The 27,904-nt window shown below is 45.3% G+C and overlaps 1 protein-coding gene across 5 annotated transcripts; it reads left to right on the top strand.

The window, feature by feature from the left end:
• The first annotated feature begins 81 nt into the window (after positions 1-81).
• Positions 82-13,005, top strand: AAR2 (AAR2 splicing factor). Of its 5 annotated transcripts, none has more exons than XM_005295363.5 (4): positions 82-224; positions 2,035-2,837; positions 5,865-6,094; positions 11,676-13,005. In XM_005295363.5, exons 2-4 carry the CDS (start codon positions 2,081-2,083, stop codon positions 11,841-11,843), a joined length of 1,155 nt encoding a protein of 384 aa, XP_005295420.1. In that variant the 5' UTR covers positions 82-224; positions 2,035-2,080; the 3' UTR covers positions 11,844-13,005. The 5 variants fall into 5 exon arrangements, with proteins under 5 accessions (XP_005295420.1, XP_005295419.1, XP_065421872.1 ...); XM_005295362.5 differs by having other exon boundaries at positions 82-295; XM_065565800.1 differs by lacking the exon at positions 11,676-13,005 and adding an exon at positions 10,020-11,639.
• Positions 13,006-27,904: the final 14,899 nt, after the last annotated feature.

The raw sequence follows: 27,904 nt of genomic DNA, 5'->3' as shown, positions 1-27,904 counted from the left end.
GCTAATGCCCTCCTGGGGGTGTTCCCTGGCTCTCGGGGCTGGAGGGGGCCAGGGCCCTTTCTGCGGAGCGGGGTGGGGCCCTGTGTTTCGGGGCAGGGCCCTTTCTGCGGGGGCAATGGGGCTGCCCGGGCCGCTTTCCCGGTGGGACCCGCTGGGCTGGCGGAAGTAGCTGCGCTTCCGGGCCCGGCGCTCGCGCACTGACTGAGGCGGGGAGCGGGACCCAGGTGAGCAGCGGGGCTGAAACGCCCCCAGCGCCCGGGGTGGGGGGATTTAACCCCCTGACTGAGCAACGGAGGTTTGTACCCGGGAGTGGTGCCGGCGGGGGGGGGACTGGGAGGGGTTGTACCCGGAAGGGGAACGGATGCCGGGGACCGGGAGGGGAAGGGGTGGCGGGTGCCGGGGGGGGAGCTTGTACCCGGGAGGGGAAGGGGTGGCGGGTGCCGGGGGGGGGGAGCTTGTACCCGGGAGGGGAAGGGGTGGCGGGTGCCGGGGGGGGGGGGAGCTTGTACCCGGGAGGGGAAGGGGTGGCGGGTGCCGGGGGGGGGGGGAGCTTGTACCCGGGAGGGGAAGGGGTGGCGGGTGCCGGGGGGGGGGGAGCTTGTACCCGGGAGGGGAAGGGGTGGCGGGTGCCGGGGGGGGGGGAGCTTGTACCCGGGAGGGGAAGGGGTGGCGGGTGCCGGGGGGGGGGGAGGAGCTTGTACCCGGGAGGGGAAGGGGTGGCGGGTGCCGGGGGGGGGGGGAGCTTGTACCCGGGAGGGGAAGGGGTGGCGGGTGCCGGGGGGGGGGAAGCTTGTACCCGGGAGGGGAAGGGGTGGCGGATGCCGGGGGGGGGGGAAGCTTGTACCCGGGAGGGGAAGGGGTGGCGGATGCCGGGGGGGGGGGGGAAGCTTGTACCCGGGAGGGGAAGGGGTGGCGGATGCCGGGGGGGGGGGGAAGCTTGTACCCGGGAGGGGAAGGGGTGGCGGATGCCGGGGGGGGGGAAGCTTGTACCCGGGAGGGGAAGGGGTGGCGGGTGCCGGGGGGGGGGGAGCTTGTACCCAGGAGGGGAAGGGGTGGCGGGTGCCGGGGGCGGAGCTTGTACCCGGGAGGGGAAGGGGTGGCGGGTGCCGGGGGGTGTGGTAGTACCCGGGAGGGGTTCCGGGTGCGGGGGGGGGGGAGTGGTAGTACCCGGGAGGGGTTCCGGGTGCGGGGGGGGGGGTTGTACCCAGGAGGGGGGGTTACGGGTGCCGGGGGAGGGAGCTTGTACCCGGAGGGGTTACGGGGAGGTGGGGAGCTTGTACCCGGGAGGGGAAAGGTTTCCGGGTGCTGGAGGGGGAGGGTTGTACCCGGGAGGGGCTCTGGGTGTGCGGGGGGGGGGCGGGGTTGTACCCGGGAGGGGTTCCAGGTGTCGGGGGGGGGGGAAGCTTGTACCCAGGAGGGGGAGGGGTTACGGGTGCCGTGGGGTTGTACCTGGTAAAGGAGGGTTCACAGGGGCCAGGGGGGCAGACTGGGGTCTGGGAGATTAGACCAGGAGGGGGAAGCCTGAGGGGGGTTATCTGCTGAGTATTTTTATAAATACACCTTGTAAAATCTTCTCTCATTTACTGACATACTACTGTGAGGTGTGTATTGCGGGGCTATAATCTGTAATGTTTCTCATGATCCCCACTGGAAGGGCTGTGAGTAGATATTGTGCTTTCGTTGGTATGTTTTTAGGACTGACTTTGTCTAGCTGCTAAATATCATTGTATTGCTATAGCTTTCCCTCCTCTCGCCTTGGCTAGTGCAGTGAATTGCTGCTCTGAGCTCAGGGACTGGGGTCAGAAGGCTGCATGTCTGGATGCTTAGGCACCTATGTATTGTTATTTATTAAGCACTAACTGTTCTCTTTACTGTGTAAGGCAGAGATATCAAAACAGCCCTGCCTCAGGGAGTGTGCAGACCAGAAGTACAACATCAGGCTATGTTAACTTGCCATGGTTTTAATAAAATATGCTGGATGGAAACATCTGTGTATTTATGTAATACAAGTTCAATGTGCTTGCCCTATCCTAGATTCCTGGTGGAGAGGCCTGACATAACAGAAGGACCAGCAGACAAGATGGCAGAGATGCAGATAGATCCAGACCTGGCCAAGAGACTCTTTTTTGAGGGTGCTACAGTTGTCATTTTGAACATGCCTGAGGGGACAGAGTTTGGCATTGATTACAACACTTGGCATGTGGGCCCCAGATTCCGGGGAGTCAAGATGATCCCTCCAGGCATCCATTTCTTTCACTATAGCTCTGTCAACAGGTGTAATACCAAAGAGACAGGTCCCCGTACTGGCTTCTTCTTAAGCCTGCAGCAGCGAGACTTGCAGATTCTGCACTGGAACTCATTGAATGAGGAAGTGGACCTCACCCCAGCATCTGAAGAAGAGATTGAAATAATGAGGTCAAACCTCCAGGAGATGGACAAGTTTCTTGGGCCATACCCATATGAGACCCTCAAGAAATGGATCTCCCTCACTAACTTCATCAGTGAACCAGTGATGAAGAAGCTGCAGCCAGAGAGTGGACAGATCTGTGCCTTTTCAGAGGTTCTGCCGGTTCTGGCTGGGAAGCACACCAAAGACAGAGCTGAACAGAACCTGCCCCGATATGACACAGAATGTAAGAGCTACGCAGAAGGCCTGGCCCGACTGCCCAAAATGAAGCTGAAAGCTGGCACTGAGATCCGGTTCACAGAGATGCCGAAGCAGATGTACCCTGATGGTGCTACTCCTGAGGAAATAACCAGGCACAGCATGGACCTTAGCTATGCTCTGGAAACAGTGATTAACAAGCAGTACTCCAGCCAGCCCCAGGATGTGCTCGGTGAGTATAAAGGCTGTCCCAGAAACAGAGTCATCACAAACAGCCTTGAACGCTTAACAGCAAGAATGGTGTCCAGCAATCATTATAGTCTATAGTATGAAACTGAGAATCGGAACACTTAGGTTCTAGTTCAGGGGTGGGCAAACTTTTTGGCCTGAGGGCCGCATCTGGGTGGGGAAATTGCATGCAGGGCCATGAATGTAGGGCTGGGGGTTGGGGTGAGGGATGTGGGAGGGGGTGTGGTGTGCAGGAAGGGGCTCAGGGCAGGGGGTTGTGGCACAAGAGCGGTGTGGGGTGTACAAGGGGGCTCAGAGCAGGGGGTTGGGATGCAGACAGGGTGCGGGAGAGGTTTGGGGTGCAGGAGGGTTTTGGAGTACAGGCTCCGGCCCGACGCTGCTTACATGGAGCGGCTCCGGGGTGTCAGCGGGGCTAAGGCGGGCTCCCTGCCTGCCCTGGCCCCGCGCCGCTCCCAGAAGTGGCCGGGACCATGTCCCTGCAGCCCCGGGTGGGGGGATGGGGGAGAGAGGGCTCCGCTGCGTGCTTCCTTCACATGCGGGTACCTCCCCCGAAGCTCCCATTCACTGCGGTTCCCTGTTCCCGGCCAATGGGAGCTGCGGGGGACAGTACCTGGAGGCGAGGGCAGCGAACGGAGCCCCCAGGGGACACAGAGATGTGGTGCCGGCTGCTTCCAGCAGTGGTGCGGGGCCCACGGCACCATAGGAATGGCAATCCCATGGGCCAAATCCAAAGCCCTGATGGGCCAGATTCGGCCCACGGGCCGTAGTTTGCCCACCCCTGTTCTAGTTCCACTCTTGCCAGTAAATTAGCATTTGGATTTTTGGTAAGTCTCTTAGCCTCTCTGTGCCTCCAATTAACAAGGATAATACATTCCCTATCTCACAGGGTGTTTTGGGGCTTAATGTTTGTAAAGCATTTTGAGATCCTTAAATGAAAAGTGCTTTTCAGTGCAACTTACTATGCATGAATTTTCAGCGCAGTGTGTGGAATGCTAGCTATGGAACTCTCTCCGTATTGCTGCGGGAGTCTCTCTTTCCCCTAATGTTCCTTTCACATCGGTCTCTGGGGTCTTCTCCTCCATAGTACATTGTTTGGTTCTGCCTCTCCTGGCAACCTGTCAATTAACTAAAAAAAAAAAAAAAAAAATGCCACTTTTTAAACCACCACCCTTATGTTTATACATATTTTCATTGAAAAAGGTGATCACTGGGAACAGGCTGGATGGTGCAGTTACAGTGCATTGAAATCCTTAATTGCAGCATGATGGGTGTCAACATAATTATTCAATTTAGGAATAGAGAAAATGGGTTATCCTAGAAGTAGGAAAGTGCTACAAATAGGACATCACTGTGACATGCCGAAATTGGTCAGTTGGTTTTGACTGCTACAGCACTTTACCTATAGCCATTTATTGTTAACTTCCAGTTTTCATTAAAATGACTAAGCAGCAGGGAATCTTGAACATGGTAAGCTTTTCTCTCCCCCACTCCTCCCATGTTAGAGTAGCCATGGCTGAAAGACGGGGAAGAAGCAAGTTTAGGAAGTTGAAACCTTCTCTTGTGCACCACTGGTGACGCCTTCTGGTAGGATTTGGGGATTGTTGTGAGGAAAAGCTTTGAACAAAGACTGTATGCATTGTACAGAAGAATGTGACATGCATTATTTACTGACATATCAGAAATTACCAGCTGGTGGCCCTCAATAGAATTGCTGTAATTAGCTGCTAACTCCATTGGAAACAATGGCAATGTCTGCTACAAGTTAATGCCAGCTCTATTGAGGACTCTGAAACCAAGCTGAGATGACACTGTTACCCTCAAGATAAACTCTGGATGCTTGGTATTTACTAGAAATTCTTCTCATGTCCTCGTTGTTTTATCTGTTAACTCTCTATCTTCTAAAACAGCAGAACTGTATTGTGAAATGTTCTAGGAGGTAAAAACAGCGAATGTCCTTCCCAGCTAGCTACCATTTCCCAGTGCTCTGTGAGAAGCATGAGGGGACACTATTGGCAAAGTGAGTGTCTAAACATCTGGTAATTCTGAGCCCTGCGTGGCAAAATAAGGCCACATCTATACTAAGGACTAGGGCACTGTAGTGCCGTAGTGTAGATGCTACCTACAGTGTTGGAAGGTTTTTTTCCATTGCTGTTGGTAATCCACCTCTTCGAGCATCAATAGTGGAATTCTTCCATCAGTTTAGCCTAATCTGGGGTTAGGATGGCATATTTACAGTCTCAGGGGTGTGGATTGTGCACCATAGCTATGTCAACCTAACTTTTAAGCATGGACCAGGCCTAGGTGAGCAAAGCTGCTGTAACAGCAATAGCATATTGTCTTTTGCGCACATAGTATCATAGATTGCTCTTGTTGTCTGACTGCATGTGTCCATACTGTGGTACCCATGTCACTGTCTAGTTATGGTGGCAGCAGCAACTTCCTAGCTCCCCTCTTTTGGACATGTAGGCTCAGGAAAGGCAAGAAGAGACATAGAGAGATCACTATTCCCTCCTAGCAGCTATGAGGCAAGATTGTGTTAAATGGGGTCACAGGAGACCACAAAATCTTGACGTAATGTCTTGGCTTTGTGTTGTAGTATTTCAGTAATAGGTAGAAATAATGTTTTGTGACAACCCAAACACCACAGCACAATCTCTGGAAATCACTTGGTAGTGACATTGTTCTCAGACTCCGCTTATGAATGCTCATGATGAGAAGGTTAATGGTCATTGCTATAACATGTCCTCTTTGATTGTGCTATGCTTGCCTCTCAGTCATATAGTCAAGGGGGTGGAGAGTGGTCAGTGCTTGGAGAACTGACGACTATTAATATAGTCATCAGGAGTACAGGGTGCTGTTTGTGTGTCAGCAAGACAAACTCAGCGAATGTATGCAAAAATTGGCATTGTCCACAAAAGTAATATAATCCTCGGGTTCCACTTATGGTTGAATGACTAAAGTTCTTCCCTGTCTTTTTTTTCCATGCCCTCCCTTGACTGGGTGTTTCCAGCCGAGCTGCAGTTTGCTTTCATCTGCTTCCTGATTGGGAACGTCTATGATGCATTTGAGCACTGGAAAAAACTTCTGAATGTTTTGTGCAGATCAGAGGATGCCATAGGGAAGTATCAGGCCCTCTACATCAACCTCATTTCTGTCCTGTACCACCAGCTCAGTGAAATTCCAGCTGACTTCTTTGTGGACATAGTCTCCCAGGACAACTTTTTAACCAGCACCTTACAGGTAAGTTACCAGCTGTGCAGGTGGTTTGGGAAACAGACATAGGGGGATTCTCATGAGAAATGAGTGGGCATACAAAGCCAGACTCAACCAAATTCAGAGGGGAGTCTAGGGGAACATAACCTTGTGTAAGATACACCCCGCCCCCCATGTGTATGTTGTACGTTGCTTACACACGCAACCCACTTACACCTCACCTCTGAATTTGACCCATTGAGACTGTGTGTATGGGAGTCTAAGGGTACGTCTACACTTACCGGAGGGTCCGGTGGCAGGCAATCGATGTTCTGGGATCGATTTATCGCGTCTGGTTTAGATGCGATAAATCGATCCCGGATCGATCCCAGAAGGGCTCGCCCTCGACGCCGGTACTCCAGCTCGGCGAGAGGAGTACACAGCATCGACGGGGGAGCCTCCCTGCCGCATCTGGACCCGCGGTAAGTTCGGACTAAGGTACTTCGAATTCAGCTACGTTATTAACCTAGCTGAATTTGCGTACCTTAGTCCGAAGTGGGGGGGTTAGTGGGGACCAGGCCTTAGGCAGTGTAAATGGAGTTAACCCACATATAGCGGCTCCAGCAGAGCAGTGTAACAAGAAAAGCAGCTAACAGGAGGAGGTAAAGGTAGGGGGGGAGAGACTAAATCTTTTGTGCCTTCTAGGCAATTAACACTGACCTTATGTATCTTAACTGAGAGTTATACTGCATCAGAATGGACTGGAGTTTATCTATATTAGGGGTATCTGCCTGTGTGAGTGAATCAATTTAGTTGCAGCAATACGCATTTTCTTAATGTAGACAAGGCCTTAGACTCCCTTACACTAAACATTAGTAAGGGGGTTTGAGTGAGTGCAAGGGGATCTGATTTTCTGAATTTGACACATCGTAATGGAAACTTTCCTTTGTAGCAGATTAAAAGTCCACTGATACTGATTTAGATCAGTTTAAATTGTCAGGATTCTGTTCTGGAGTGAAGCCCGTTATGAACTCAGAGCACGGGCAGTATCAAAGAGGACCCTTCCCCATCCCCCTTGTCTTGGGCTTTGTATCATGCTCACTTATTTGCCTTGAATCAGGCTGTTATCCAGTGGGAATTTAGAGATGATTGCCCAGAGTGCAGAAAAGTCTGTATTGATGCTAAGGCAGCCACAGCAAAGCTTTATAATCCCGCACAGCAAGATCTGAAGGATGTGCTTATAAAATACCTCCCCTTTATTTAATCACTCTAACATCTTAGTAAATATTCATAAAGATTTAATAGCTAAACGAAATTCCATTTTCTGCCTCTTTAAGTTTTCCTCTTTAAAAAAACAACAACCCAAAGACACATACATGCGTGTTTAGCAGGGAAGATTTTTATTCTTGGCAGTAATTGTTCCAAATGTGCTGTAGATGATTTGTAGGCCTTGAATACCACCTCCTCCCTTGTCAGATAGATCGGTCACATTTCTGTATTTGTGACTATTTGCTGCTGCTATAGAATATTTCAATATCTTAATTGGCTAGAAACTAAGAGGTGCTGTTTTCAGTGTAGAGAGTTCCTCCATCGGCCCCTAATGACTCTCACTTGTGAACAGTTTCGATCAGTGTCACAATGCAGGATAGGCCTGTTCCCCACAAACCGAAAGCGAGACTTCCTAACAGCTTCCTTCCACTGCTATAAAAACGTTATGAAGCCGGTAATTAACATAATCAGGTTTATTAAAATGAACATTATTTTTACACTCCATAAAGCAGTAAAATGAAAATTAGCCAAACTGCAACATGTCCTTCCATGCCAGCTTCTCAGGTTCAACGTATGGAATTAACTCTGTGGTCTGATGGGCTGAGCTTAGCGGTTTTAGAATGTTGAGGCATGTCTACATTGCTTTAAAAAAACAAAAATCCTGTGGTAGCAAGTCTCAGAGGTCAGCTGACTCAGGCTCTTGCTATGGGGCTAAAAATACCAGTGTAGACATTCCTTCACTGGGTTTCAGAACCTGGGCTCCAGCCTATGCAGAACATCTGCACTCCTATTTTGTTTGACCTGGGCTTTCAGACTCGCTGCCTCTGCGTTCTTTGCAATGTAGATGTACTTTTAATGAGCAAAAGCTTTGATTTAAGGATAAAAGTCTTCAACATTTGCCAACCGTAGGAAATATTCATGTAACTAGAGCTGGCTGGGAATTGTTTTATGAAGTGTTGTTTATCAGAAAATGCTGATTCATCAGAACTGAAACTTAGTAGGAAAGTTTTGATAAATTTTTTGTTTTTGAAAAAAAAATTAAAATTGTTTTGAAATTGAAACATTCCGTTTTGACATTTTTGAAATGAAAAGTTCAATTTTTCCATTTCAAAACTGTTTTCATTTAGAAATGAAAGTTAATATACAGCAAAAATGTGAAAAAAAATTAAAATCTTAAAGGGTCAAAACAAATGAAACATTTTGAAATTATCGAAACAAAACATTTCTGCTGATCTGATCTGAAACTTTTTTTGGATTTTCAGTTCACCAAAAAACTTTAGATTTCACCTTTTTGTTCCAATTTGTGAGGGAAAACTTTCTGAAATCTCACATTCTTTTGTGACAGGAAAACAGTTTTCCTGCCCAGCTCTTCATGTAACCCATTGGCAAAGTATGTTTTTGTCCCCACTAGTGGTGGACCATGTAAGAAAATATCAGCTTGCTACTGCTTTCAGCTAGTGAACTTGGAGTGGGATTTTCAGAGGAGTGGCTTGAAGCCAAATCTTGTTGACTGTCAATGAGATTTGGGTACCTACACCTCTACCCCGATATAACGCGACCCGATATAACACAGTAAAGCAGCGCTCCAGGGGGTCCAGGCAGCACACTCTGGTGGATCAAAGCAAGTTCGATATAACGCGGTTTAACCTATAACGCGGTAAGATTTTTTTGGCTCCCGAGGACAGCGTTATATCGGGGTAGAGGTGTACCTCCTTTAGGCCTTTTTGAAAGCCCAGCTTTAGCCTATACTGCTGAAGTTAAAGAACTGATGCTATTATGTGAGAAGTCTAGGGTGCAGTGCTCACTGATGTCTGATGGTGGTCATTGCACTCATAACTGCACAAAAGAAAAATGCTTTGGGTGAAAGCCAGCTTTTTGTCACTAACGGTTCTCTACTGACATTACTGCTCTCTGGCTCTTGGCGCCGGTGGGAGTACTATGATTAATTATTTGTATTCTGGGAGTGCCTAGGTGCCCCAGTCATGGATCAGGACCCCATTGCGCTAGGTGCTGTACAAAGACAGAACAAAAAGAGCTTACATTCTAAGAATAAGATGAATATGCAACAGACAGACTGGGGAACACAAGGAAATAATACATAGTGAACTCACCTCTTACCACACGTGCCTGGGTAAAACACACAGCACTGCTGGCAGCAGAGAACAATCTTAAAGTGTAATTGTAATCAGAAAAGTGACATGATAAAATTGTCTGCTTCTTACCAAACCTGTCTGCTCATTTCACTGATCAATTTTATTCCTGCTAGCACTTTAGAATCATTGAATCCATGGGAATGGGAGCTGGATTCTATTCCACCTCTTGCATGGAACCTTCCCCTAAGCTTCAATTGCAGAATCCTTATTCCTGGTGGTAGTTGAAGAGGCAGAAAGAACACAGCTTGATTTTCATACCCTAGGCCTAGAGTGAGGTTTTGCAGCACTTGAAGTTTTAAAAAAATATATTTTTTTGGCTTCTATAAGAATAAATTTGATGTGTAACTTATTGAGCGGGATAAATGTAGAACCCCATGATCTCACTGTTAGTCCCTTTTTTAACACTGGCCTCATTTCATAGGAGAGTTTTGTTAATGTTTCTGTGTGAAGAGGCAGTTTCACAGTAGGATGAACAAGGAAAAAGCAAACAGTTATACACAAAGCAATGAACTTTGCCATTCATTTTCGGTGTTTTCTCCTGTTGTCTATAGATCTCTTTTGAATAACAGCATTCTTCCCAAAGGGGCTTTACCTTCAGCTTGATCCTGCAATGAAATTCTTTAGCTTAGAGCATCAATTTGCTGTGGAAATGAGTTCTGTGTCACAAATTCAAGCAGGAGGCGAGATGGGCTCTGAGGCTGAAAATCCTGTTTAGTCAGACACATCTGCAATAACTGTCTGAAGTGCCACAGAAAAACTGTGAATGTGTGAAAAGTTAATGGATTTATGTGTAAGTGAGACATTAGAAAATCCCGCCTTTAGGGTCTGTTCAGGTTGCAGCTACCTGTGTTCAAGGATCTTCAGGGATGTCTGTAATGTGCATGAGATTAGAAATTTGAATTGTAGGGGACCTCCTCCATTTCTCCAGTCTCCAAGGCAGTTTCTTCTGCCTCTAAGACATTGGAAATGGTGGAGACCCATATTGTGGTCACGTGTTACAGCAGACAAAACTGTGGGGATCAGCTCCATATCTAGCCATAAAGAAAGGGAGGGTGGTCAGACCCCCCTGGTTCTGCCCCCAGGTCAGGACGCATGCTTCTGATTCATGCTATGAGTTCTCAGTCATGCAATAGCTAGTTCTAATTTGGATTTGGTTTAATCTGCTTAAAATATTTGAGCTTTGTTTTTAAGCATTTGTTACGGTCAGAAACTAAAACTGGTGGCCCAAAGGGGACACTACTGCGGCACACGCCTTCCTCCCCTCAGAAAAAAGCCTCATCAATGCACCTCAGTCTGGGCCTAGGTCTCCCCTCAGCTGACAGTGCCAGCTGCTCAGAGATTGTATGGTATGGGCAACTGCTGCGATGGGCATGTTGTTTTCATAGGTGGCCATCTTCTTTGAATCCCATTCTCTAGAGGGAAGGAGATTGGTACTTCTAAGCCTCTTTGCTGTCCGCCTCCATCTGTTTAGCAGTTATAAACCATTACATGCGGGAAACTTGGTCTCAAGAGAATAAACAAGACCAAGTCTTTGACTTTGCCCTTAAAATTAAAACAAAACAAAGTCTCAAGTCTCCAAGGTTCACAGTCCCAATTTCTAATGCCTACCTAGAACTCTGCAGTAGTGCCTGTATCATTGCTGTTTAAAGCTGCACCAAGTGCATTCAAACAAAATGTCTTGTGGCTGCCCTTTGGCTTCAGAGACTGGGTTTCAACCTCTAGTCATTGAGCTGGCCTTTTCTTCCACTGCTATTCTCTTTTGGGGGTGGGACAGAAGCCCCGAAATAAGTGACTTAAGAGCAAAGGTTTAATTCACTTTCAGTGGCATCACTTGCACTCTTTTGGAAGCCCCACCATATATGTTTAACTCTATGCATATCCCTACTTGAAACAAGACTCCTCTCATTCCTCTGTTTTCAAAGATTGAAATAACCCTGACCCTTGCTGAATTTGTGGAATGAAGGCAGTGTTTATCTTGGCTACTGAGTGAAGATAGAGACTGCAGTGCCTTGTTAAGGAGCTGCTTGTAGCCCCATAGCCACTTCTGAAACACTGCAACTAAAGTTCCTCTCAGGCCAGACTAACCTGAAACTGAAATCTGCCCACCCACCCCATAGAAAGGCTCTTTGGCCCCCGTCAAGGCAGGGAAAACGTGCATTTATGCCACCTCTGTGATTATCTTACTGACTTCTAATGTATTCTTTTAGGTGTTTTTTTCCTACACCTGCAGCACCACCGTTGACAGGACGCTGAGGAAAAAGGCAGAAAAATTTAAAGCCCACCTAACTAAGAAATTCAAATGGGACTTTGAGGCTGAGCCAGATGACTGTGCCCCTGTGGTAGTGGAGCTGCCAGAAGGAGTGCTATTGGACTGAATGAAATGCTGTTTTGGAACCAAGCACTGGGGGGAAGAGGGGAGGTGTTTTTGTTTTTTTAGCTTATTTTTCTTCCCCTCTTCCCGAATTCGCCAGCTTTCTTAATTCTGTATCACATCCTGTGAAATGAACTTGGTGATCTTGAGCCGATTCCTGCTCCTACTATAGAAGCAGATCTGGGAAGCCCAGAAACATCGCATATTCGGTCTCCAAGCCAGAGCTCTTTCGTTGTGGGCTCGGGCATTGTTCTACAAGCCATTGGGACAGAGTATACCCACATGATGCAATGCATCCAGGGTCACTGAGTACTCGGGCAATTTGTATTTCCTTAGCTCTTCTGCAAGTGCTAGTTCATGGACATAACCACCTGTTGGATGGCCGTAGCCATCTTCTATTGAAGAAGCCCTACGTGAAGCCATTTGCCTTCTAGAGTCTGGAGCCTGTACTCTAGCTTGATGCCTTTAGAATTAGGAGGTAGGTTGAACTACCTTGTGATCACTACATCCTTCTCCAGCCCCAACCCATGTTGACTGTACTTCTGCAATAGCATGCTGCGATGGAAAAAAATATCCTTTACTAAATCCTCCTATTCCATAGCTCTGACACTAAAATAACCAGATCTGAGGAGTAACACCTTTACATAAGCACTGACAACGCTATAATTGCAGTGGCAGAGAGACTGAATCTGCTTAGCCTGGTGTAAGAGAATCTGAACAGTTTGGTAACCAGAAATTGAATTTTTGGGAAGTAGTCACCTGGTATTCGAAACAAAAAGCCAGCCATGAGATACAAGGTCAGATTTTTCACCAACTGTCCTTGATGTTTGAGATCTCTGGAACTCTTCCTGTAATTATTTTTTGCTTCTCACTGATCATCTCTCATTAATAATCATGTGAGGAGACTGGTGTTCATTCAGAGCTGAATTCCTGTAGTAGTTATCCTGTAATTCTCACTCTGTGTAAGACAGTGGGGGTTTTTGTTTGTTTTTTTAAACAAGAATCCCTACTGGTGTAGGGATTAGGCTGTGTTCAACTTGCTTGTTTCTTTCTAGATAGACTCCTTAAGGAATGTATTGTATACGTGTCCAACATGGTAACCTACTTATTAGTCTTTCACAATAGTAGTTCAAAATAAATCTTCCTATGTTGCTTTCCTACAGAAATATCCCTCCAGTCTTTTGTGTGTGAATTATTTTAGCCAAGTTATAAATTAGTCTATTACTGTTTCAGCCTTACCACCGCAGTGTCAATGTTATTGTACTCGTCACCTTGAAGTAAAGTATCAATGATTTTTCTCTCATCCAAGGACCGCTCAGACTGAGGAGGTAAACTAGCATAGTATAATGCAAGATACTGTGCTCGTCTGTGAGAGGAGACGTGATACTGTGCCTTTGAATAACCACGTACCAGTCACAGAAATAAGATAGGAAAAGATCTGTTAAGTGCAGGGTGAATAAAAATCAATGGCTTTTTTGTTTATAATTTTTCTTTTTTTAAAATAAACATGTTTAAAATGAAATCAATGTAATACAAAATATGTTAAGGAGTAAACTTATTATAATTTCTTAAGTAATTTAAATAATAAATAAATATGCTGAATCCATGAGCCTCTATCAAAGCCTTTGATTTAAAGGCTGCTTTTCTGCATAAAGAAAGATGTTTTCCCCCTGATTCTAACTTTTGAAGTCAAGTTTTATAAATATGGCAAAGTAGCCTAAGTAACTTAGGCCTGGGCTACACTAGCGGGTGGGGGGGTTCGACCTAAGATACGCAACTTCAGCTACGCTATTCGCGTAGCTGAAGTCCAAGTATCTTAGTTGGACTTACCTGGCTGTCCTCACAGCGGCAAGTCGACCGCCGCGGCTCCCCCGTTGACTCCGCTTACTTCTGCCAAGGTGTAGTACGGGCGTCGATTCGGGGATCGATTTATCGTGTCTAGACGAGACGCGATAAATCGATCCCCGATGCATTGAACACTACCCGCTGATCCGGCGGGTAGTATAGACGTACCCTTAGGAGATACTGTCATTTTCAAGAGACTTAGGCGAGTAGGAACTTAAGCTGCAGTTACTTTCACTTAGACATATTTGAAAATTTTCCCAGGCTGACCTGAAATAATCAGTTTAATTCACTGACTACAGTTAATCCCTCTGTTTAATAAATCATTTAGTTATAAATGTGAATCATGTTTTGATAAGAGAAGTTTATGCATCTAAAGCATTTAAGTTTTTTTAAATTATATGCTATTTTGTGAGTTTAATTAAATTCCAGTTATTATCATAATGCAGCTTGACACACATCATGCAAAAAAGTTATTACCTAGTAAATAAGCATTTTCTAATATACTAAGAATGTACAGTTAAGAATCTGAAAATATTAAGCTATATAATTGCTTAAATAAATGTATATGGTAATAGTGCACCCTCCTATATAACTAAAGGTTATATCACCAATGAGAATGCACCTTTCTTTAGAAAATAGTGGAAGTACAAATGGAAAAGTTGATTAAAACAGATTTAAATCGAGGCTTTCCACTGGGTGATTTAAATCAATCCACCCTGGTTACGTGCAGTCTCATCCACTATCCTCCGCCATTGTAGGATTGTTCTCTAGTGTGTATTTATCTAGTGTTTTTGTTCTGTCTAGTTTAAATGAATTGAGTAATGAGGGTCCTCGGGAGACCATTTCAGTCTAACAGGTAACATCATTAGCAAAGTTTTACTGCCTAGATTTTCCTTTGCTCAATTTCATCTAGTTAATGCAAGTGCAATGTCTTATACCACACAGTAGTGTGCCTTCCCCTCCGCCCCCCCTTTTGCATATTTATACCCTTCAGGTACTTGTATTTGCAAGGGATACTCTCCCGGCAGCTGTTGTTCCATCAAATTACCCATAATTGGTGTTTCAATGCTTTCATCATAGATAACTTTATTTTCGTTTTCACGGATCCGATAGCGCTCTGCAGTACCAAGCAAAAGAACCATAGCTGATGTCTCCATCCGCACTGAGCTGGGAGTGCTGCAGAAACAGCCTGCTTGGCTCAGTGCTAAAGAGCTGTCTTCCATTGCTCTGCAGTGACTGCTATGCCTCATCCAGCGCAGCGTTGAGCTCCAGTTCCTTCTCACCTGGAAGGCAGGCTCAATATGGTGCCGTTTGCGGAGTTCTCTGGAGGGACTCCTTCCCGAGGGATACAGAACAACCTAAGGCTGCACAATATTCTGTTTCTGTGGATCCTGTCAAAACTCATACTTTCTATGCTTGATGTGTTAGTTTTAATGTCATTTTATTCTACATGCTGGTAATAACTTTAAAAACGATTTTTTTTTTACATCTTAGAAATCAGATGAACATAATTTTTCTGCCCATAATTGAGAAAAGAAACTGTAACTGCCCCCCACTTTTTTGTAGTCTTTTCTGCTACAGATAAACTTGATTGGTAGCAGTCTTGCTCTCTTAGATGATCATTATGTATGTACATTATGGGAAACTAATGAAGCATAGTAGATGATGAGTTTGCAACCGTGATACAGTAACCAATTAGGATCCGGACAGCAGCTTTTCATGTGTCATGAACTATCAGTGCAGCAGCGGGTGTGCTGGGTTCCTGCTTCGTGGAATACCGGTCTGCCAAAGGTGATTGAGTGAGAAGAGGTGATGGCACTCGTGTCCCTTGAGTGGTATTGTGACTGCTGCTAATCAGGGCAGTGGGGGGGTTGCACTCATTCCTGAATGAGAGGTGAGCCACCTCAGCCTCTGCAGTGACTCCTGCTGACCTGTCAGCGTCCTGGAGGATTCCACAAGCCCGCCTACTGCCCGTGGTGACAGGTGCTGCCCCAGCTTCCGTTTCACTCTATTTCTATTGTAGTTTGCCGAACCAAAAGCATTTATACTCGGTGTTTCCCCTTGATGCTAAAAGCCCATCCATACTCCTGCATCTGAAATCATAAAAAGCATCTTTCTGCCCCCCGACCCTGCAAATTTAAAGAAAAAGTCAAACTCATTTGGGTTGGGGAAAACAATGTGAGAGCCGCTCTGTCATGATGATGTGGCACCTTGTCGATGGGAGAAAGGAGAAAAACACTTAATTTTCATTTTGCCTGTCACTCTTCAAGTCAATTGGTTTCCTTAGACAGGTGTAATTGAACAGTGACAAAAATTGCACATCTCATCCTCTCTGCGTACATGAGGCTTCCTTTGTGATTTCCATCTCCTCTCCATCTGCCGGAAAAGCAAAGTCCATTTGTCTCTGTGTTTTCAGGTGGATTTTTGCCAGTGATCCATCCATTTAGCCTGTCCAAGCTGTTTTATAAGGCAGCTTCCTTTCTGAGCAGCGTTAGCATTTGTACTATAGTAGTGCCCAAAGAGCTTGAACACCATTGTGATCCCATTGGGCTGGATGCTGTACAAACACACAAAAAGAGACTGCTCCTGTCCAAAAGCGTTTGTAATCTAAACAGTGGGATGAGGGGAGGGGGACTAGTTGTAAAACACAAGCAAAGAAGTCAGAGGGAAGATCCATATTTTTAAAATTATGTATGAATACTTAACCTCTCTCTTTAAACTTCAGAAATCTTTTAATCCTTGTCTTTTGCCTGCTTATTTAATGGTAGCCTTTCTATTTTCTTAATAATTAACTTTAGCCTTTTCAGTTTAATCATATTCTCTTTGGTTATTAAAGATAACCTTAGCCTGTCCTGCAGTTTTTTGTTATGTTTGCCAATTAGTCTTTTCTATTTCCTTAAATATTTTTAAGCTTTGTCTCTTTTACGTAATTTTAAAAAATATTTAGTCTTAGGGAGAAGTTTTCAGAAGCACACATGGCAGGTAAGCACCTCACTACCATTTGTGCCTTTTGACAATCCCCTCCTTAGTCTTTCTCAATGGTTTAGCTGATGGCAAGAAAAAATATCATATTTATATCCACATACCTTTCTAGAGTAAATTCTTTCTCCTGTTATGGCTAATACTTGGAGTAGCACTGAACAAAGCCCACATCTGATTCTTTTGAGGGATGGCTAGCATAGAGTCTTGGAAAGTAGAGATCCGTGTCTTGTCCCTTCCTCCAAAGGCGGAAAGAAAAGAAACTTTCCAAGTGTTGTCATGGACCAACTTATTCAACTGCCCCCTACACTGTGGAAGCTACCCCCTTGACTTGCTTTAAAGCATATGTGCTGTGGAGGGATGTTCCAATGTGAGGTGAACTGCTGGGATTTCAAAGCTAGTTTTCCTCCCTCTTGAGCAATGCTTGGTGCCCTATACATATCCCCTCCCTACAAGGCTCTCCCACTGCATTCTGCCTCTGACATTACAATACTGGCCTTTGACTCTGTGCAGTAGCCTGGCAGTCACTGCTCTGGCCCGCTGAGGTATGTATTGTAAAAGACGATACAGTGGAATTGGAGCATGTTTGGGGGAAGGTTAAATACAGCATGATCATTCTGTAGCATGTAATTAATGTATGAGTCACATTGACTCCTGTCACCTTAGGGGCCTCATTAAGAGACAGTAAATAAGCCGCAAGGCAACCTTACCAAACGATCCAAATGGGTTAAAGTAATCAATATGACAAATCTATCTATCTATCGATAATCAATCCCAAGCTGATGCTTTGAATCCATCAATTTAGCTTGCTCTGTCACCTACCTCTGTGGCAACTTGCTTGGAGGGTTTTGCATTTACGTGAGGGGAAAAAAAGCTGCCACCAAAGCTCTGCAGTTGCAGAAATAGGTCACGCTGCTGAAGCTTTGCCAATCAGGTGCCAGGGCTGAGCATTGCTTGCTTCCCAGCGGAGCTTATCTCTGGTTTGCAGTGGTGTTCATCAACTTCAGCTTGAAGGGCTTTGTGATCCTCCAGGGATTTGAAACAAAGAGGCTGGGCTCGCATTTGTCACAGCATCTTTGCAAGTTGAATTGGCTGCTGACAGCTCTCAAATTTGTGGAGCCAGGAAGCAGGTTGGGGGGGAAGGCGAGTCTGACAGAGGGGTAACATCCAAGAAAACCTCTCTCTGCAATCCTGGCAGCCTTTTCAATAGCCCTATTTAAAGATAGTAATTCCCGTGCCGGGGTCTATAAACAACCCCTCACACACAAACTGAGTTCAGAGTTACATTTTTCTCAAATACTTAAAAGTTTCCAAGATTGCAAATCCAAAGCTGGAACGGCTGGAGGGTTTTTGTACGCCACGTGCTTGCATGGCTGTGGGGTTGATATTTCAACCCAGTGATGGGGAGTCAGGGCTTTGCTCCATTGAACGGTGACGTGGAATGATGGTTTGGTGGTAGGAGCATAGGTTTAGGCCAGGACTCCTAAGTTCCATTTGCAGCTCTGCCTCTGACTTGGATAGTAACTTAGTCTCTGTGGGCTAGATTTTTAAAGGAATTTAGGTGTCTAACGCCCATTGATTTTAATGGAGTTATGTGCCTAAATATCTTTGAGGAGCTGGGCCTCTGGGCCATGGTGTGCCCATCCTGAATAAATTGGCCCACAAAAGAGTAATTTAAAAAACCAGTTAATAATAATGCTTATTTCTTATACAGCACCTTTCAACAGTAGATCTCAAAGCGCTTCACAACCTTTAATATACTTATCCTCAGAAGCAGGGCAGTGGTGTTGTCTCCGTTGTACAGTTAGGAAACTAAAGTACTAGATGCTAAGTGACTTGCCCAAGGTCAGAAAAACCAACCCAAGAATTGAACTTGGGTCTTCCATGTCTAAGGTCAGAGCCCTAACCACTAGACAATCTTTCAGCTTGATTAAAATGTGTCACTGAGAGTGGTGAAGTCATCTACAAAACTCAAACATTTAAAAACAAGGAGGTGGAGATCAGTACTGGGCCCACGGATCTTCATATGGAGAGGGTGCTCCATGTGTGGCTCTCCCCAGTCTTGTATAGAATGGGGGGCAGCAGTTATCTCCACAACACTGTCTCCCTGGACCTCTCCTTCCCCCTCACCCATGAAGGCTCTTTGCTGGTCTAAGAACCATGCAATATGCTAATTGGTGGAATTGGGGGGGGGGGGAGCTCTATTAGGGACTCACATTGTCCCCCCCGCCCTTTGCACCTCGTGAAGTTTGCTGCCTCTGGGTAATGCCCCTTACATTCCCATACAAGAAAAGGTAGGGGTTAAAGAAAGAAATTAGGGAATATTACTGTCCACAACTCCTTCCAATTCCCAAACAGGGAGTCTGATGACCAGCTTTCTCTAAAACAGCATGATGTGAAGGGAGATTACTTGAGTAGGGGAATGGGTGGGCCAGTTTTGAATTAGAACGAGTTAAGATGATTTGATTTCAATCAGTAAGTAGGAAACTTTGAGTTAAATAATTGATTTTAATTTTGTTTTGCATTTGTACTTTTTAGTTGTTTTCCTAAAGAAATGTTCATTCTCAATGGTTGATATAACCATTTGATTTGCAGCTAAATATAGCCTTTACAGTACATCTGGTAATTCTTTTTGCTAACCAGGAGGATACCCTGTCTATTTAACCAATTTTATAGGTTCACATTCCTTACTGAGATTCTTAAAGTTGACATTTTTTGTTATGTTAGAAAATGGTGAAAAACTCAATCTTCATTTACTAGATGATTTTTTTTACTCAGGATTTATGTCAAGCTGCCTTTAGATGGAAATTAGAACTCCAAATGTGCAAAACCAGCATTTTAAATTTTATTAGATAAAACTACAGTAAATGTGCTGGATACATAAGAAAGTAAGTTTAAAAAACATGTTTTGCATTTAAAACTGATTTATTAAACAAAGGAAGTATTAACTGTAGCTAGTAAATGGATGGATTGTTTCTGGTCAGCCTAGGCCAGAATTTCAAAGGTACTTAGATGCAGTTAGGCACCTGGTGAAATTTTCAAAAGTGCTTGAGCAGGCTAGGTGCCTCACTCCTATTGAAACCTATGGGAGTTAGGCACTTTTGAAAACCCTACTAGGCACCTATCAGCATCTTTAGGAGCCTAAATACCTTTGCAAATCTGGCCTCATGTCCTTTAAGTTTTTAGAATTGGTAGATCAGATCTTCTCTTTCAATCTATGAATGGCAACAAGCTGAGAGGAAAATGAGCTTTCCTGCTTTTTCAATTCCCAGTCAGTTTCTTAACTTTGAATGAACGAATCCAAATGAAGCTAATGCTACTTTTGCACCTAGTAGCTAAACTGAAACCCAAAATAATTAAAGGCAAAAGCTTTTCTGCAGGAGCAGCAAACACTGAAATAACTTCCATTTGGAAACATGTAAATACCAGTATTTGCTCCAAAGTAATATACTTAATGCAGTAACATTAGGACATATTTATAAATCTTGAGTTGACCTCAGAAGTTGAATGCTTTCCCCTGATTCTATATATAATTAAAATTTGAGGAGAGCTTGTTGGTGCACCATATTTTTTTATTTCAATAGAATACAGGAGGTTTAGGCCTTAACGTACATTGTTAGTTTAAAAATTAATTTTAAAAAATAAAATGTATTTAAATAAAAAGCTGCTTTAAATTTAAGGAAAACCAATTTATTTATTTTTAAAATCAGTTTTAATCACTCTAGACCTACTTAGCAGTGTAAGTAAGTTGTATGGGAAAACCCCTGCATATTTAGTTCACTGATTAGACATGGCCCCAGCTGGTGGGAGGGTTCGGTGTGTATTGACTGGGAGCAGGTGGGTCTTACTAAGAAAATAAATACATTATTAATGGAAAACTTGGTCTGGAACAGAGATCCCATGTCAGCTAGAAGGGAAGAGCCATCCTGCTCTTGTATGCATGTGTCAGCTACAGTGTGAAATCCTGTAAAACAGTCATTTCTTCTGATTGGAAATAGGGATGAGTTCTTCAATAATGATTTAATAAGCTCCTGACCAGAAGAAAGAAGCTGTGTCTGGGTTGGAACTGATCTCCCAGTAGCACAGAGCTCCTCTGGGAACCGGTAAGTGAGCTGGCTGCAGGTTTTCATCCTTGAAAGAGCATGTACTTCTTCTGATAGGCTCTGTGGGGCTCTGCTAGGCATGGTTCTTTATTATTTTGTAGGAATGTTTGCTGGGTATACAAAGCTAACACTATAGTTGGAGGGCTAGGAACAGCAAGGGTTGCCTGAGTGTTTCTATTAAAACCCCCTTGGGTTTTTTCAGTCACTCAGAACTTTACAAACTTCCAATTTCTGTTTAATCAAATTTTATTTAATGATAACCAGCCTTGCACCAAAATGTTTGGGGCTAGAAAGTAGCTCTCACTGAGGGAGAAATGCCGTTGAGTGCTCTGATGAAAACTGGCTTTGATTTGAATATTGCAATTCATGTGCATGTGCTACATAAATACAGGCTTGAATGCTGCTGGGTTCTTGGCCTCAGTGATGTCTTGTGGCAGTGTGTTCCACGGTGTGTTGTGTGTATTTTTATCAGTTAGGAATTTGCTCTCTTTCTATTCCATTGGCTGTTACTCTGGTGTTATGGGAGAGGATGAATAGAAGAGCCTGATCTGCCTTCTCTGCACTGTTTGTTATTTTGAACACTTGAATCATGGCCCTGTAAGGGAAACAATCCCATGCTTTTCAATCTCCTAGACTTTAAAGCCAGAAGGGACTATCGTGATCATCTAGTCTATCTTCCTGTGCATTGCAGGCCACAGAACCTCACCTACCCACTGCAGTAATAGACCCATAACCTCTGGCTGAGTAACTGAAGTCCTCAAATCATGATTTAAAGATGTCAAGTTACAGAGAATCCACCATCTACACTAGTATAAACCTGTATTTATAAGAGTTTTTCTGTGCACAATGAATGAGGCAGAGCCCTTAGACGTCTTGCTCTTGTCTAGCCTTGTAGGTCCAGATAAGAATTCTTTTATTAACCCTAGGAAATGCCATTTTAAAAACGTCAAGAGCAGGTTGCACAGTTAAGCAATCAAATAGTTAAATTTGTTTGTGTAACCTTGCACTGTGTGCAATTAATTCCGTTAATAACATACTTAATGTGAACTGCTTATTTATGGGTTTAGTGGCAAGCCTTATCTTAGGGTATGTCTACACTACCCGCCGGACCGGTGGGCAGCGATCAATCCAGTGGGGGTCAATTTATCATGTCTAGTCGCGATAAATCAACCCCCAAACGTTCTCCTGTACTCCACCACCGTGAGAGGTGCAGGCGGAGTTGACGGGGGAGCGGCAGCAGTCGACTCACCGCGGTGAAGACACCATGGTAAGTCAATCTAAGTACACGACTTCAGCTACATTATTCACATAGCTGAAGTTGCGTAACTTAGATCGATTTTCCCCCGCTCCCCCAGTGTAGACCAGGCCTTAGTGAAAGGACAGGCCAGAATTGTAAGACATCCTTTTTTTATTATTATTAAACTGATTGATGCCTAAAGGTGCAAGGACAGCTGAGATTGCACTTAGAGATGTGCATGCATGGCTGGCAAAGTACTCCTCATGGCTATGGACCAAGATATGTTCTGTGAGATTCCAGAGGGGAGTGGAGCTGGGAGACAGTGTGGCCGTACCATGCCATCCAGTCATTCTCTAGTAGGTTAGCCTAGAAGCAGCCTCAGGCCCTAATTCTTAAAAGATACTACTCATAGGGCATAAAGTTAAGCACCAGATCACAATCTTTGAAGTCAACGGGCCAGATCCTTACCTGGTGATGACTTCAGCACCAACTCTCAGTAATCGAGTGTGTGGCCCAGGGACTACTCAGGCACATAATAAGTCTTTGCAAGTTCAGGGCATTCAAGTGTTCTGTACGTATCCCCAAAGGTGTGACTTCTCAGCTGGCTTTGGTCTCTGGGTAGGATTTGACAGGGCTGCCAGCCAACAAGGATGACTGCTTCAGGAGGAAAAGGTGTCTCTGTGCAACTTCTCCTGCTTGTGGACTAAGCAAAATCTGATTCTGTGGTATTTTTTGAACAGCCATTCTATCTGAAAAAAGCAACAGAGAGTCCTGTGGCACCTTTAAGACTAACAGATGTATTGACTTGACATTCTATCTGAAGTTATGATTTTTTTAACTCTGCTGTGGAGCATCAGTGTGAGCCTTACAAACCTTTAAAAGACTTTCAATTTGCAATCCAGCAGGGATCTGTTAAACATATTACCCAGCCGTGGTGCAGGCTCATTTGGGGCCTTTAATAGGTTTCTTTCATTAGCGGGCATCTTCTTGGGAGAGGCGCTCAGCATACATCATATTGATAGACGTTCACGCTGACTAGATGTGTTCTTTTAACAGGCTTATTCTCTTAACAAGGCTAATAACCATTATGATGTAATGTTCCTTATGGGGGTTTTATTCACTTTACTCCTTGACAGAAGTAGGCAGGTCAATAGCTCCTGTATTACATGTTCTGCCTTCCTTATTCTCTGCTGTTCTTTGCAAGACATCCTTCTAAACTTAAAAAAATTGCCTTTCGTTATTGATCTTTGTCAGTTCTTTTCATTTGGCAAAATATTGCTTCCTCCTCTGTGTGACTTTCAACAGAGATGAAACTGACCTGCTTTTTGTGTGTCTGTCCCATACCCAAATCTTAATGTGGTTAGTTACATCCTGTCTCCCTAGTGCTACCATTTCCCTTGCCTGTTGAATTCTTCTTCACTTTTAGCTCTAAATTGTTGTGTGTTGCAGCACTCTGTTTAACAATTGATGCGCATCCGTGGTGGTGGAAGTATTCCTGTACATTCTCTGTGCAGTTGATAACCCAGAGATCCTTACAAGAAGTAAGAAATGATGGGCCAGATGATTGATCATCTGGGATAAATAGGCATGACATTTCACCAGCGGAGTATCTGGCCCTGTATATGCACCAGCACTATCTGCCAACACAAGTTGAGGAACGAGGTTTTTTAGGGAACTTGCATCCCCTCAGCTGACTTGGCACAATAACAAAGTACTGGGCCTTGTAGGTCCTACTTCAATAGTGTTGTGGGTTCTTTGAATGGAATTAAAAATACTTTAAAATCTGGAGGATCTTCCCCACCAAAGTGACATGAGTCTCAAAACAGGTCAAACCTTGGGCATCCTCCAAATGTCCTTTAATGTTTATCCCGTTATGAGTCATCAAAGGTTTGACACTGGTATTTTCACACCAATATTTTCCCTTGTACATTTTTAATAGTTTCTTTTCATACACTGCTCTGGTTGCCACACAGTAAACAACATCCTTTCACCTGGTTTTAACGGGGACTTGAGCGTGCATCAGGACATGTTTCCTGTGTGGTAACTGGCCACCTTTATGTGTAGAGTGAAGTTGTAATGTTCTGCAGTCACCTACATGCCCAGATACTAGGGGGTGAGGGGTGTTAAATTGACAACTTGTGGAGTAGAGATTTATGACTTTCAGCTTTAGATAGTCAGGTCATTTACTCTTTGACGTACTGGAGAATTTCCATGTAATTACATATTAGAGCATTTACTCTCTCCAGCCACTAGGGGCAGGATTTTGAAGTGTTCTTCAATGAAAGCAAAGTTGAACCAACACTGAACATTTGTGAAAATCCCACTCTAGAGCTCAAGTCGGTCTCAAACACTGGAGCGGATCTGACGTTCCATCCCACAGACCACAGCAGTGCCCACATATGTACCCCGAGAGGGTACGTTGCCAGGTGTGAGGCAGGTGGCCAGACGTGTGGACTAAGGGAGACATTCTGACATTTCCAAGTGGTGTGATGCTTGTGATCCCACAGTCCTAACACAGCTGGACTGATTGCTTCTCCTCCCTAGCCAGTTGCCTCACAATGTTGAGAGGGGGGCTAATAATCCCAGAAGTTTTTAATTCATTTCAAGGGCAGCCCAGTGTAGAGAGAAGAGATTCTCAAGAAGCTGCAGGGTGAGCACTTAGAGAAAAGGGCTGTGGGGTGGAAAACCAATCCTGCCAGTTTGCAGATGTCGTAGAGATGTCAGGCTGCACCCTGTGCTTAGCAGTGGTTTATACGCCCTTTGCACTGGTGTTTAATGCTGCAAGAGGTCAAGGGCAATAGTGACTCAGGCCCAGCGTGCCCAAGCTTTGTCTATATTAGAAAACTTGCACCAGACCTCAAGTGATTTGAATTTGATCTAGTTAGTCACACAGGGACCCCTAACACAGACCTGCTCCTCTCCTGGTGTAGCTAACATGGTAAATCAGCTTCAGTGTGACTGTTAAACTGGTTTATGCACATCTGTGTCAGGGGGTTGCATCAGTGAAACTAAATCTGATGAGTTACACTGGTGCAAAACACGGCCCATGTAGATCAGTCCTTAGATCACCCAGTGAGTTAATGGACCAACTGGGAACAGAACCCAGGAGTCTAATGTTAACATTTATATAATACACAGGTTGAGGAAAAGTGTCTGTACATCTGGCTATAGTGCTTGGATTATCCACAAATACAAAGTTTGTTTTTAAAAGTCATATAGTGCAGAACCAGCAATAACCCAAATTTAGGTGACTACAGGTTAGATATTAGCATCCAAGTATTATGCTCAAGGCACCGTTTGGCCACGCCTAGCCCCGGCTGTGCAAGCCCTAACCCGTTGAGTTTTTCCTCCTCCATTGTTTGTGTGGAGCTGTCTGACTCCTATTGACTGGTCTCCAGCCCCAAGGAAATGATGGGTCTTCATGGTTTATTCCCCCTTCCCCTGCACCAATCTGTGCCCCTAATCAATGACTGAGAATGGATGGATGAGTGCCTGGGGCTCCTCCCATTTATCACTCTGCTTTCCCAGGCAGTCAGGAGTCCCCTGGCCAGTGGCTCAGTTATCAAAGCATTAGGCTCTCATGAGCAGCTGTCCCTCCCCACCCTCCGTTTAAGGACCGTGCTTTGCTACATTCTGACCAGCCAATACACGTTCTGTGAAGTGAACATCAAGGCAGATTTTTGGACACTGTCTTGGTTTGGATGCTGTCTTGCAGCTTAGCGACATACCCTTCCAACCTCAGAGGAACTGATAAACTTATTATTTTATCATGTCCGTAAGTGTACTAGGCGCTTCAGGCTAATGCATACGAGAGGTGGCATGGTCCAGTGGACTGGGACTCTGGACATCTGGTTTCTATTCCTGGCTCTGCCAGTCACCTGCTGGGTGACCCTAGATAAGTTACTTCACAGATGTGTGCGCCCCCCCGCCCCGCTACTCTTTGTGTATCTGGCAGAACTGCAGTATAAGCTCTTCAGGGCAGGGGCTCTCTCACTAGGTGTCTACCCACCGCTGAACACAACAGGGTCCTGGGCATGGCCAGAACCAGTTATTGCTACAGTAATACAAAGAAGAAGACGAGCTGATAAGTGAAGTAAAGGGGGTGAGTGGTAGGGGAGGATGTACATTACAACAAGGAGGGTGGACAAGGAAGGACGCTTATTACAGGATTATGTGGTTCCTCAGAGCCGTATGATAGTCTTGATGGTTTGAAACAAACCTAGGGTGGGGTTTTCGAAAGCTACTGCAGTGGCATAGCTCCCAAACTCCCATTGACCTTTGAAAGGGGCAACGTTAGGTCAGCAGAGAGTTTTGAAAATGGCTCTTTTCTTCTAATAGCTGAGTCTGTGTGTATGTCCTGTTAAGGGACGTCTATATAGGCTGATGCTTCTGTACAGCCAAAAGTACGCCGTTTGGGAGGGGGTGCTGTGGGATGGTGGTTTTAGAAGTAAATGGAATGAGGTGAGAGTGGAGGAGCACTGAGGAGAAGTTGGAAGGTCATCCCATGCATACGGGCAGCACAGAATAACAATACCTAGTGCTCATCTAGCACTCTGCAGCGGTAGATCGCAAAGCACGCTACAAAGGAGGTGAGTGGCATTATCCCCATTTTACAGATAGGGAAACTGAGGCATTGAGAGGGCAGGGACTTGCCCAAGGACACTAGCAGGCCAGTGGCTGAGCCAGGAATAGAATCCCGTTCTCCTGAGTCCCAGTCCAGCACTATTCAGTAGGCCACAGTGCTTCCCCATAAAGGTGGTGGTCATGTGAGATGAGTGAGGTGTAAAGGTGGGTGTCACTAGTGGCACGTGAAAGGGAAGCAGGTCTGTGCCATGGTTGTGGGAAGGGAGTTTGAAGCTGAAGAGTCTCCTTCTATCCAACCTGCAGCCCCGTCCCACAAACCACTGCCCCAGTATGTGGGGTGCAGGAGGGGGTGCCTGACCCAAACAGTGCATGCAGCAGCTACGTTGTAAGCCAACCCAGCTAAGAGCTGTGCTGTCCACCTCCACGTCGGTCTTTGTTTTGCTGGGAGGACAAGGCATGGTCCTTGTGTCTCTCCGTGGCACTGTATTGGCCTTTCCCAGGGTTAATAGAGCCTGGGATACTAATAGCTTCTCCCTGCTCTTGTGGGTTATGCGGCAGGGTCTGGGTTCTTCGCCTGCAGCCCACTGAGTCCTTCAACCCTGCGCTCCCCATACAGGAGAGGACAGTGCAAAGTTCTGTCTGCATGCCCAAGCCCCATGAAGTGACCACGAAGGATAGCCAGGTGGCAGCAGATCCCTCTGATTGTGGAACTTGATCTACTACACGTGTTCCTGGAAGCCTGTAGTCTGGGCGCCCGTTAGCGTGCTTTTGAAAACCCCGCTTCCCATCTCTGTAAGGCTCTGTTCTCTTTGGTAGAAAGTTGTTGCATCCTGTATCCCGGCTACACAACACCTTGTTATTTACCCTAACTAATAACGGGGCCTTGTTATAACCCCCTGGAGGGGGGCTGAGGAGGAGGGTAACAGTGTGTCTGAAATTCAGATGTGAGAAATAAATACCAAAGAGCTTGTTGGAAGTGATTTGACTTCTGTCAGGTTCCATTTTCACGCAGCGTGTCCCAACTAGCTTCTGGCCTTTCCCAGCTGGGATGGGCTGTGAACGCACTGGAGGGGAAATAGCTTCTCATAATAAATACACAGAAGAACGGGAAGGGGATGGTGGTTTACTGGGACCTCGCGGTGCCATGACGCTGCAGCACTGGGCAAAGATCAGCAATCGCACACTGAGCAGAGGGTGACTAATTGCATGAGAGAGTCATTTTTCATGGATAAATGGACTGAAATCCAATTTACTCACTTGCACTTGTGAGCTCATTTGAGCGCTAGAGCTCAGCAAACACACGCCAGTGCATTAACC

Source organism: Chrysemys picta, chromosome 13 (assembly GCF_011386835.1).
Source record: "Chrysemys picta bellii isolate R12L10 chromosome 13, ASM1138683v2, whole genome shotgun sequence".
Lineage (NCBI taxonomy): Eukaryota > Metazoa > Chordata > Testudines > Emydidae > Chrysemys > Chrysemys picta.
The sequence above is the reverse complement of the archived record's forward strand: the minus strand, read 5'-3'. Positions and strand labels throughout refer to the sequence as shown.